A 13,151-nucleotide genomic window follows, 5' to 3' on the forward strand; every position below is an offset into this window, starting at 1 on the left:
GTTTGAATCAGATTGAAACAAGTTTATGTTTTGTGCTGTTAAGCCTGCAAGGCCAAAGTTTCCCACTTGAGGGACTGACCGTGAGCGTATTCAGGCAGAGGTTGCTGAAGCTGCTCAGCTCCAGCTACCTGCTTAGACATGGTGGTACCTGTTGGGGCACACTCTCCTGCTGCAGTGCTCCTGCATAAATCAGGCACGGAGTAAGCAAATGATAAGGCAAAGCTCCCAATATCGATTCCTTTCAAGTGCCTGGCAGACCTGAGGCATTGTTGGAGCTTCTTGAACCTTTGTCTTCTTTCACAGAGAAAAAAAATATTAATAGAGTAAACAGAACTCTTAAAAAAAAAAAAAGAAAATGTTCTTTCTGTTTAGAAAATGCTTGATTATGTGAAATGCATAGGAAGTCTTAGCTCAGCCTGGGGAGGCACAGCTTTCAGCTCTGTGTTGTGGACGCTAGCTGGCAGTCTATTTATTAGCAGTCTCAACAGCACAGCCTAAGATTGAATGAATATAATTATTCTGTCACAAAATGAAAGCTTCCAAATCAGGTGTGATAATGTGGTGGAGTACTGCTAATTTAGGAACATAAAATGCCAATATGTTAGAGATTAAAGAGTACTGCTGTTGGATTACTCACTGGTCTCACGATTTAGATCAGCTCTCAATACATACATGATCTGCAAACAGTTGCTCTAGGGAGTTGTTAGGAATGTAGTATTTTCCTAGTACTTAAAAGCTGAAATATTAAATCAGAACTATACYGAGAAAGGAAAAAGAAAGATTTCTGCTTCAAACTTTCTGGAGTGAGGTGCAGGCAAACATTTTCCTACTGGAATATAAAGGTTCCTTTATGAGTATTACCCAGACACTCCCATACCACAGGAATGTGCCTGCTGGGCCCCTGGGTAGCTTATTTAATTACAGGTTTAAAAGACAATATATAATTTAATTGAAGAAAAGGCTGTTATGACTCTGACTTCTTTCTTTTATTAGGATATTTTATGTTCATATTTTACAATATAATAAGTTATATATACAGCATTAGACAAAATTATTTGGCAAGATCTACAGAATTTTTTCACTCCTGTACATCTTTTGTGTAATAATAAAAATACTGTATACTAAATACAATAACTTTAAATAGTCTATGTTCACATTGCCRCCATTGATTTCAAGACCCTAACTTTTCAAGATTCGATAAGCGTAATAAAAGAGAATTCCTGTGTCTTCTTTTAAAGAAACAAATGGTATGTACTATTACATGTAACATGAAGTAGTAGAAGTAGTTACACACTAGCACATGGAAAATAGAATGTACATGATAAAACTTTATTTTTTCCTCTTTTTTTTTCTTTTGTATTTTCTTAGCAATGGAATAAAACGGCTACTATAGTCTTGTTGAAGATGATTGCTGAATTATCAATAAACCTAGAAATCTTACTGAAGCCTGAAATCATACAGTTGAAATCTGTGTGAACTTGGCATTGACTTCAAAACAGCAAAATGTCATTTCTACTTTACATATCAATTTTAAATATTTTTTATATCAATTAGCTAGTCAAATGTTCAAATAAATGCAGCTTGCTGCTTCCTTAAAGGTAAAATTATAATCAAATTTGGCATATGCACATGGATAAAGAATGCATTATAATACTGAAGAAATGTTGGAAAAAGAAAAATGAGAAGGATGAGTTTTATAATGTAGAATATGATTCCTCCCTAGAACACTACAAGTGCTGAAAAGATCAGTAAACAGAGACATTAAATGGTGATATTAAACACTCTCCACATAACTATGAGACTGGTGTAGGTAAGCTTTAGTTTCCAAATAGACCGTAGAGTAGATGATATAGTTTTTAATACAAGATTCAGGATCAGAATTGATATTTTTAAAACATTTTGTTCAGTCATGCAATTTGGAGCTTACAGTATTGCTTCGCAATTTAATTTAATGGTTGCATTTGTAAAATCTCTCATTGCTCATTTTAATTATAACTTAAGTGCATAAGTTTCATAACTTGTGGTCTGTAAAATTTTCCAAGAGTTCTCACCCTAGAAAATTAGAGATTGGTTAATAGGAAAAAATAAAGTATATTTTTGTCATGCACAAACTTAAAATAAGCTTCTAGAGCAATTATTTTTCATCTCAGTGTGGAGTATATGCTCATGTTCTACATTTACAAGAGAAGAGGATTTCAGATCCCTCTTTTCCTGTATATTTCAAGTGCTGCCAAAGAAATCTTCTTTCTTTATGTTCTCAGTGTAGAATGCACACCGCTGTTGTCTGGAATTCCTCTGCTTGAAAAATAATTTAATATATTGATGTTGTTACTGAAAAGAATGTTCACTGTGATGGACAAGTTCTTTTGTTGCTTCTTTTTTTGTAATGGCAAAGAAGAGAAAATCTCTYCAGCTGCTGTCAGCTCGCAAGTATTTGCTGTCAGCTTTCTGCCCACTTCCTAACCAGCATGTCCTCAGTAAATTAGTAGTATGAATTTGTAATTCTGAAATGTCTGTATGGACCAAGAGTGTGTGTACATGCATTATATACAGTGATTTGAAGCACTTCTTCAATATRGGAATTATGTTGAAGTTTTTTCATACAGTATAGTGAGTTAATCTGAGGACTGTGTATATACACCTGTGCACATACTCCCAGATCAGCAAATCCATAGTAAATACAGATAACTAAACTGGTTATATATTAAGTATGTTAAGCCAATAGGAATGTATGTGCCTAATGTATATTTAAYGGTAGTGTAGCTGTGCTGTTTTCAGCTCTAACTGTTACAGTATTGAGCAAAGCTTCCTCCAAGGCCAGGCAGGAAGGATATCGGCAGGGTAAGCTGCGCACATACTCCCACACAGGCTGCAAAGTGAGTCTGCAAACACCCACTGCAAAGTGGCTCTTTGTGCCCACTGACTGCCAGTAACTGYTTGGCAAAACCATTTTGTTTAACTACACGCTCATATTAAGCTTTAGGGGAGATTTCTGCTGGTRTTTTGGTACAGGCGGAGCTTCGCTGTTGACCAAGTGGGAGGGTGTCTTTGTCCAAAGTCTTCAACGTGGTGCTCCGTGGAATCACTGCTCCTGCAGCTAGGGTGGCAACGAAGGTCCCGGGCGGGAATGTCAGGACGTCGCTGCCGGTTCGGGAGCCGGCATCGCCTGCGCCCACTCCAGAATATCGGCACACAAGGACTCGACTGCGTCCAGGCGCTCGATCTGCACCAGCTTGGTGAGCAGTTCGGGGATGCTGTAGCCCGCCGTGCTGATGCGGTCGAAGAGCTGCATGCCGTCCGTCATGCCGCCGATCTCGTCGCGCTTCAGTCCGAAGCTCTCGGCGAGGTGGCGCCACGTTTTCACGATGGCTTTCTCCGTGTTGTAGGTCGAGCTGAGCATCCGGCTCGTCTTCTCCAGGCAATCGAATGGCAGCTCCGTGGGGCTCAGACCTGCACAGGCACAGGGAGGATTACACAGTCAGACGGTCCCGCACACGAGTCTTGGCTGGTCAGGACATTTCTTATTAAAATACTCCAGTATATACTACTAGCAAGTACATCCAGTGTCTTTAAGTGCTAGTCTGTGATAGATATGTCTGGCTACAATGACATTGCTGCATGTTACTACTGGAGTCAATTCTTGCTYGTGACAGTAGGGGACAATATTAGTGGAATAATTAGGGTATTAAGTTGGCTGGGGAATAAGTTATTACAGGATTGTATATATTCCTGTGACACTAACTGCTTTGTACTGGAAAACTGTCCTTGTAGGAGCATGAGGAGTGAGGTGGCGCGATGATGTTGACCACTTCTAAGCATTAAAAGTTCCTGCAAGTGCTTGTCATTGCTACCACTGAATGGCTAGAGAGAATTTAGCACTCATCTTGGGCGAGGGAACAGTTCATTTTCCTGGACAATTTCTTACATGATCACAGACCATAGGAGAGAATCAGCAATAGCATCTTGGCAAAAACAATCTTTTGGCTTGCAGTTTTCCTGCTTCATACATAGCAGCAATTTGGTGGGAGACAGACCTCCCTGAACCACARAAAACCCATAAACACATGTGCAAGCACACACACAATTTTCATATGTCAAGGGAAAGAAAATGTGGCTGTGTATCCAGAGTTAACTTGAACACTTGAATTTCCTTGGAAGCTAAACTTCTGGTCATGGGAAGCGGGACAGTATTAAGATAACCGTGTAAGTCAAGATGTAGGTTGAGAATCTGAAATACGATTCTGACTCTTCGYAAATCACACTTTCACATTTGGAACAAATTTGTATCTGTTATTCAAGTAACTCTAAATACATAAATGAAACAGGCTTCCACTAGACAAGGAATAGATAATGTTTCTCTATAAGCTCATCGGCGTGCATGCCCAAACACAACCCAGGACTGCCCCTGCTGCTTTCCATAAGAGGGAAACTCAGGCACGCAGCTGGAGGAGAGTGCAAATCCATTTGGGACCATACTGTCATCAGGGCCCCATGATGCTTCCTAAGGGCAGGTGAATACAAATCTCCTTGCAGAGTATCTTCTTTCACATTTGGACTTTCCTTATAGCTCACCTTTCCATAGACAGACAGGGGCTTTCTATTCTGTAGCAAACAGGTGTGATCTAATTTTGTGCTGTTAGCATTGACRCAAGTTTTATTCACTCACCTTCTGCAACATCGCATACGTTGGCATACACATCAAGTATCTTTTTCCTTCGACTTTGAATCTGCATGAAAAGAGGGTTTTTTTCAGTCATGACTGTAAATAATTAGCAGCCATCAGTATAAAACCTCTGGGAGATCCTCAGTCAGGGCTCTGAATACGCAGGTTTATCATATAAAAGTCCTCAGAGGCCCCCTTTTGAAGATGTGTAGAGGAACATGTAGAAATTCAGTGAAGAATAACCATTTTTCATCATTAGAGATATTTCTTTCCACTTTTTAATCTCCTTTTAGATCAGTGACTTCTCTAAGTGTTTTTGCATTTAATTTCTCTTTGAGATTGAAGCAAACTGCTGACAAAGAGGATAAACACTATACCACATAATACAGGCAATTAATGCAGGGATATCCAGGTAAACTAGGATGGGACTAGCCACAGGGAATTAAATTCAGACTGGAATTCCCTTCGCACAGTAATGGAGAAGGACTGTAGAGGAGAGGATCTTGCTTTCTGACACTTGACACAGAATTGCTTAGACCATTACTAATTTTACATATATATCCAGATGAATCTGAAACATTTTACAGATAGATAAAAAAAATCAGCGAAGATTTAGAGAAGGAAAATCTGGGGTCCAAGGTGCTCTAGTCATTTTTGACAAGGAAGAGATGTAGACTGAATGCTTGACATTTTCCAAGCAAAAACAGACATTTTGATGTAATTTCATTTAGCAAAAGTGTTCCCAAGGCTTAGCCTTGGATTTAATGTGGAGTGAAGAAAAAAGTCGAAGTGTCAGGTGTTTTGAGGGACTGGAACTATCATTGCTCTGCCAGTTCTCATCATGACTGAGCTATTTGAAAAGCTGATTTCTTGATGGGACTCTAATATTATCTTCACAAATTCACTACTTTTCACAGAAAAGCAGTCCAGAAAAATCCTTGTTTGGACTGTTTTGTTTGTGAAAAACACAAAAAACTCCCTGTTTACAATGGGCTCCATGGGCCAAGGCACATCATGTACATGRATTAATAGACATTTAGTCAGAGCCCACAGAATGGTAGCTCTACCCGGAGGCGTAGAAGCCATGCAAATATGTTGCATCTCGGGGAATGACAATGCAGGCAACAGAAGTTGTTCACATATTCTCCACAGAATTTATGTGTGTTTGGTCATTTAAGCAGTTATTGTGCATTTGGATTTGCTTTTTCAGAGCCCTGTAAGCATAAAATTTTTATTTCATGGGATTTTTTAAACTTCCTCTTCAGTCAACTGTTAGATGTTCATTTTTATTCTGCCTTCATTCTTAGGGCAGAGAAAGAGGCTTAATAATTCCTGAAAAAGAATAATGAAAAAATTTGCAAGATGCTCTTTTTACCAGAGCCTGAAGAATTTGGAATGCTTATGCTGAAAGTAAACAGGTAAATCTGAGTCTGGTTTGAGATCCTCTCTGTGGCGGCTCACTGCAAAATAGATGGTGTTTTAATTAGGAAGCAGCAGCCCTGAATAAGAGCAGGCCTTTAACTTTCTTTAACCTTGCCCAACAGCTGCTTAATAATTTTCTTCCCTGTACTAGACACATTCGTTCATCTCTAGCCTCAAACAAATTGCTGTTCTTCTAACTTTCCGGCAACTGGCTTAACTACAAAATCTAAGATAGCTAGGAGATCACCTTGATGCACTCTGTACCTTTACTGAAAGCGTTGTCTTTAACTCCATCAGCAGGCCTCAGGCCATGAGAACATATTAGAACAGGAAGTCTTGAAGAAATAGTTCATGCGCTTATATAAATTACTCAATATAAAGTATCTAACAGATATGGTGTTTGGAAGTCACTTCCTATGAAATGTTCTGATTTTGTGCATACCCAATGTGTGCTATTCAATTTTAAGCAAGTGCATAAAAAAGTATGATACRGGTCAAAGGCTCAGAAGGCTGAATTTTAAAATGTGAACACTGGAGTAGTAAGTTATWTTCAGATAGCTGAAACTGTCGACGACTTAAAAAGAAAAAACATATTTCTCTTGAGTTTGAAACTTTTTGCATGTGGTCTCTGCTGAGAAAGGAACTATTTTACAAAATTTGAGCTAAACCACCTCAACAATTTAAAGCACGCAAACATGAAAACGTGTATTTTCAAACCTTAAAAAACGCAAAATGGTTGATATTAACTGATTGATTTTATCCATTTGATAACTGATAAAACTGATTTGATGTTATTTTTCTCATAGCTATGCTGCTCTTTTTTCTCTCCTAAAGTTCTAAAAGCTTAAAAAACATCTGAGCAGATGATTTCTTTTTAAGGATGGTTTYATGTTGACATCGACTGAAAAGCCGACTGGGTGAGGGAGTGCCCTAAACATGCTTTGAAATACCCTTACTGTGATAAAGCGCCCTGGGCAGTGCACAGCTAGCAAGAAGGAATGAAGACCTTCCACAGCAAAACACAGAGCAGATTGACGTTGTTCTTTCTAACAGAGGCGTGGCCTTCAAATCTGTGTTTTTGAAAATTACTCGCAAAAGCTAATTATAAAACCATATATTATTGAAAATTGTACCTCATAGAAACACTTGTGCTACACTTAAGAGCATTAGATGCTCTAAAACATCTACGAAACCCAAACGTTATGCCATAATAGGAATGCAGGCATGTTGTAAACTTATTTTTCTATCTTTGATTTTCCTTGGTAAATATAAATATTGCTATGTTGGGATTTTGCTGTTCATTTCTTCTTTCTTTAAAATATAAAACACAATACTCAAAAGAATAAAGTTATTACTCTAGGTAGAAATTTACTTTTCAGCTCTGAGCAGTACATATACATATACACACAGCTCACCTCTGAAATTCTGGAGCAATGGTATATGCCAGTATGAGACTTTTTAATAAATTTGTATGGAGAAATTCTCTTGTAAATTAGTTCAATCTCTATAATGCACTTGGGGGTGATAGTTGGTGTCTGTAAAATAATCTACTCTCCATTTTCAGACCTCAGAATAGCCTTACCCCAGTTGCTTTGTTGTTTGTAGAAGATTTTTCTCTGGCCAAATGCACCAAAGATAGCAAGCATCTCTCTGGAGTCCCTTGCTTGTCCACTGCAGCTTCTTCATCGCTATCCATACTACGACTTAAAAGTCGTTCATTCTCAGAAGATGCATCATTTTCACTGTAAAGTGAAGGATAAGGTTATCTTAGTGATGTCCCTCTTGGTGGAATTGCAAAGAATGGAACAAAAAAGATTTTCATTTTTTTGAGGAAAAAAGTGCCCAGGTGGTACCCCAAAAAAGTTTTCCTTAAGGAAACTCCTTAAGGAAACTGCCTGGAGCAGAAGGTGTGTTTTCTTCTCACAAGAAGGAACCTTACATACCTAACCAAAAGCAGGTATTTGAGGAGTATTCTCCAGGCCCTAAAATGTCCCTTTCTAACAAGCAGACAGAGCATTGAGGGCTGATGGTTGCAGAGGGAGAGGACCTCTCCTTGGTCCTCTCAGCTGTGATGGTTGTGGTGGTTGTGAATGCTCTCTCTCTCTCTTAGAAACCAAAGGGGAAGAAAACATGACTAAGACATCCATTCTTTTCCCTACTGAAGCAAAGCTATGGGCATATTCACCTAACACCCTGTACAAGGTTGGACGCAGGGGACTCCCCAGTCTGTGGTAGTCCAGGGTCCTGTCTGRGCTGGGAGATGGAGCACATGGCGCCCCAGGAAAGGATGGCACGTTAGGTGGTGATGGTCCCCTCAGCTTGCCCAGAAAAGCTGACTCCTACAACCACTCCAGAACTGTCTGCCAGAATTTACAGCATTGAAAATTCAGGGGCTAATTAATTCCATTTTGCTCTTTATGTATTACTGCAAACAATACTAAAAAAAAATCTGCAGTGAATATTTGAAAGCATATTCCTTTCCTGCTTCAGTTAGACTAGAAATATGGTTAATTTTTACATACCTTTTAGCAGTTTTAGCTGGAGTTGCTGTAAGCTTTTCAAACTCTTCCTTCTCAGAGAATATCACAACATTATCTGCAGATCAAGAGCAAAGAAGTTTAAATTGCCAGTGAATTTCTAAATGAGCATTCTAAAAGCTGCCTCAGTTGGCAATCTTATTGCAAGCATAAATCTCTTTGCTCCCTTTTAAATTACAAACAGAGGATTAAATGACATCCGGAAGTGTAAAAACAGTTATATACCATTCTTCACTAAACTGACAGAGAATATATACAATTAAAAGGGGAAATGGCAAGTATGATGGATTAAGAATATCTAAATTCAGTGTTATCCTGGACAAAAAAAGGCAAACTCTAAAACAACTCATACCTTGCACTTCTTTCTTCTCTTCTTGTGTGTTGGCCTGAGCTTCAACATTTTTTACAGAGTGGCTCTTGCAACAGGCTAGGATATAAAAATAAAACTAGGATTATTCTCAGTAGCTACCTAAAAATAGCATTTACAGCTAAAATTTCATATGTTGAACAATTACCTTGTGCGGAAGGTTTTGTTTTCACAATGTAAAACATGATGATGAGGACAATAGCAATAGCCATTATGAATATAGTAGACATTGCAATTATAAGAGCTGTGGCCAGATGTCCTTGACCTGAAAGATCTGCTGCAAACACAAAGAAATATTTTGTAAAGAACTCATTCTTAAATCAATGAATGGTTAACAATTTACACTAAGTGTAGTTTGCATCTTCATTTATTGGATCTGACCCTTATATGTCTTGCTGAGCACTGGAAAAACTTAGTATTTCATCTCAAAGGCAAATTAATTGAGAGGATTTTACAAAATTACCATGTTTATGCTACAGTAGTTAACAGCAGTCATAAGAAATACTTGATCATGTTTCATTAGATATGTAGAGGTAATATAGGAAACTGCTAATAATATAGGAAAMTCTATGTAAGCAGGAATAGCGGCATTCCTAACATTGACTTCTGGGAAACAGCATGGAAATGGAAAAGTATGGACAAACAGGTCAAAAACCTTGTAGCAAGAACCAAACAATGTACATGTGAAACCTGATGCTTTTCTAACAGACTTAAAATACAGTGTGGCTGAGAGATGGATTTAAAATAATGTTTGTATGAAGGGATTTAAAGCAGAATTTAGATGTAATAAACTAGAATCCRGAAGTCACAAAAGGATAAGGAAAATGACAAATAAGACAAAAGCACAAAAGCTTGAATTTTTCTGAAAGCATGATCCTCAAGTTCATGTCTACGGACAAAATGGGGAAGATAAGCAGCACCAGGCTCTCATTTTTCCTACTGTGTCTTCTCATGTTCATGTTTTTCAGACAGCTAATAACCATAATGGAGAGCTGTCTAGGTTAACTCAACAAGAGTTATGGAGGCTGTAGTCATGCACTAAATTGCTTCCACCAATCTAAGCTAAGCTTTGCTGAGTCATATTGCCATTTCTCTGTAGCCACAAATAGTTAACAAGTAATTAACCAAGAAATGAAAATCCATATTTTAACAGCAGGTTCAGCAATCTGGAAGTCATAGCAATGAATTGCACACCGGTAGTTTTCAGTTCGATGGTGCCAGATGGGTGCTAATCTCAAGAGCAACAGTTGCTAAACCAAATYGCAAGTCCTTACCTTTGTGAGCGTGCTGGTAAGGTGAGAAGGTGCTTGTGCCAGAGGTGCTTGGAAGAACGGCTGAAATACCAGAGTTAGCTCCTGCACCTGCAACATTCACAGAAATACCATAAACTTCTACATAGAGAATTAAGTGAGAGGGTCTAATGGGTCTTCTCCATTTCTAAATTCTACAGTTAATTTTAGAAGTTAGTATTTTTATTAATCTTTCAGATGATGTCAYGCATCACGTTTTCAAAGCAGTAAAACAAGTCGCAAATTAACATCTTTAGAAAATACCAGGCAATACTGAAATGATGGKGAATTAGGCAGTTGATGGGAATGCTTTCATGCAAGGGAACAGAATTCCAAAAAAGGAATAAACACATCAGGGTTGGAAGAAAACATTTTCTTTGTTCCTCAAATAACCTTTAGCTTAACTGGTAAACAGGTTATGCAAAGAGATACTATCAACAGACACTGGAAACCATCTTCTAGCACTGGAACCACTGCTGCTTTATATTATCTGTATATTGAAGTCCAGGAATAATTGATTCCAGCAGACCTGAAGCCCAAACTCTGTCCCAGGCACCTGGTAAGGTGCATATGGCACCCAGCTTACAAACACAGTTTGGCAACTACAGCAGCTGAGAAGTAATCCTGCCATTTACTGACCAAGTAAAAGCTACAAGAAACTGAACCCACCAGGTAAGCTGGACAGGAAATTAAGTGGCCTGGAATGATCTGAGAAATGTTCCATGGTTAAGAACAAAGAAGTAGACATRCTCTTCAAATTAAGATAAATGTTTTATAAAAAGGAAAAAAAAAAAGTGTTGCTTAACATAAAATGTGGCTCTGTGCAATGAATGAGAAATGAACACCCCTAAAGTGGCCACAAAGTATGAGTGGCAGATGGATTCAAAAGACATGTGCTTTAACAATGGTAAAACTCCTTTCAAAGCTCATATGKTGGAAGAAATGGATTCATTTATTATTGCTTTCTTTTTCAAACTGAAGTAGTTCATAAAGTTTTAAATATACTAACTTGTTAACTCAGATGCCTTTAGTATTATATCAATGACACATTAATGTCACCTCTGGTCCCTCTCTGTAACAGGCTCAGCTCTAAGGAATGGTTATAAGCTCTAGGAACTACAATGTACCAATAGAGCATCTTAATAGCACACAATGATGATGTCATCTGCATGGAATGGAGTGTAAAGATGGGTAATTTGTTAAAATTTCAGCAATTCTTCACCAAAAAAATTAAATGAATTACCCTTGCTCTCGACCGATGAATCAACCACCCATAATGGCTGGACAATAGAGGGAATTCAGCAACCAGCCAGCGCTGCAGCCCACTCCTTCCTTTCATTTCCACTGCTCCCAGCCTTCCGCCTGCTCTTGCTGCTCCCTGGCAAACCCAGCTACTGCGAATCTCTGCAAGCTGCAACAAGCCAACCATAGCTGCTCTCCCGCTGTCTTTCAGCCAACACAGAGCTCTTGGGCTTGCTCTGCCTGCGAGTTATCTAGCAAGCTTGAGCTTGTCTCCCTTCCAAGTAAGGTATATTGCACTTATTTATTTATTTATTTATTTATTTATTTATTTATTTATTTATTTTGCCCTCATTCTAAATATGAAGTTACTGAGACAGCTCTGCCTTGCTTAATCATTCTTTCAGCCATTGCATAGGATTAAGGTAACGTTTTTCCATTTGGCAGAGGGTCATCCCTGCCCCTTTCAGCATCCCCACCGTGCCCGTAGCACCGCAATCGCACGCTGCCCGACAGCACATACATAACGGGGGCTGCACCCCCCATTGCATTTTGTGTCACGTCTGCCACAGGTGCCCACACTGGGGTCCCTTCCAGTGCAGCTTTACCCCTCAGTGCCTACGTGCAGCCTCTTCCTGCGTTTACATGGGAGTGGGATTGCCTGTTTTGCTCAGGAGCATCTATCCCGGCAAAATCCAGGCCGATGCTAGAACATGATGGCTGTTTTATATATGCCTCTGTGGGAGTCAGTCATTATGCATATTTTAARCCTATTATCAAATTTAATAATTTGGCATATGCATTATGAGCCAAGACTTTTCTTTAGATGTGGCTTAGAAGAAAGGGCCAATTCAAGCACCTGCATTAAAAGGGGGAACCAAAAATACCATCKTCTGCAGAATTGCTGTTTGGGCCATTTTTGCAAGAGTAGAAAGAAACAAAACTCATAGCTGTTCTTTTTCCCAGTCTGAYGATACATAATGACTACAAAGAAGTCTGCCATTCCAGTTTGCATCCAGATCACATTATTAATTCTGTTTCCAATATAGATGACACCTACATAATCGATGAAAAATTAGATATAGTGCAGACAGAGTCATCCTAAGGTGCTGGAGCACAACATATGGATATAACTCTGGTTTAGGCACAAAAAGACTGATGGCTATAATATAGTTGTGCAAAAGAGTGCTTTATATTCCTGGACACCTCCAAGTAATACTGAAGGAATGTGGTAAAGACATTAGAGAATAAGGTTATCACTGAAAGTATGTCAGCTTTTACATTTTACATGCTTATTTTTTAAGAAAAGTAATTTAGTCATAACTTTCTCAGAGTCTAAATATAGTTATATTTAAAAAAGCTTATTTTATTGTTTAAAAGAACAATTTAACTTGTATTCACAATTGAGAGTGTGTTTTTGTTTTTTTTTTTCTCTTGACTCAGAAGATAACTTTAAGTTATCATGCAGCCAACCTTTTGTCCCTACAGTCAACAAATGCAAGGCAACTTTTTGCTGCACAGAACTTTTTGCTACTTTATGTGATGGGGCTACTAGTGTGATTCATGTATTGCAAGACAGATTTACAGTAAAAAGCAAGTGATGAACAAAAGTGCCAGATCTGGGAGAGAAGGGG

The 13,151-nt window shown here is 38.6% G+C and overlaps 1 protein-coding gene across 1 annotated transcript in view; it reads right to left on the bottom strand.

Moving 5' to 3' along the window:
* Positions 1–3,130: 3,130 nt before the first annotated feature.
* Positions 3,131–13,151, bottom strand: part of EDAR (ectodysplasin A receptor) — a 67,240-nt gene continuing 57,219 nt past the window's right edge. Inside the window, exons 6-12 of the mRNA XM_026034477.1 lie at positions 10,264–10,350; positions 9,138–9,266; positions 8,975–9,049; positions 8,608–8,680; positions 7,668–7,827; positions 4,667–4,727; positions 3,131–3,450 (exon numbers count right to left, since the gene is read on the bottom strand). Coding sequence (XP_025890262.1) covers positions 3,131–3,450; positions 4,667–4,727; positions 7,668–7,827; positions 8,608–8,680; positions 8,975–9,049; positions 9,138–9,266; positions 10,264–10,350 — 905 coding nt within the window. The remainder of the gene's footprint in view (positions 3,451–4,666; positions 4,728–7,667; positions 7,828–8,607; positions 8,681–8,974; positions 9,050–9,137; positions 9,267–10,263; positions 10,351–13,151) is intronic.

Source organism: Nothoprocta perdicaria, unplaced genomic scaffold (assembly GCF_003342845.1).
Source record: "Nothoprocta perdicaria isolate Ctin4 unplaced genomic scaffold, notPer1 scaffold_144, whole genome shotgun sequence".
NCBI classification, from domain to species: Eukaryota; Metazoa; Chordata; class Aves; order Tinamiformes; family Tinamidae; genus Nothoprocta; species Nothoprocta perdicaria.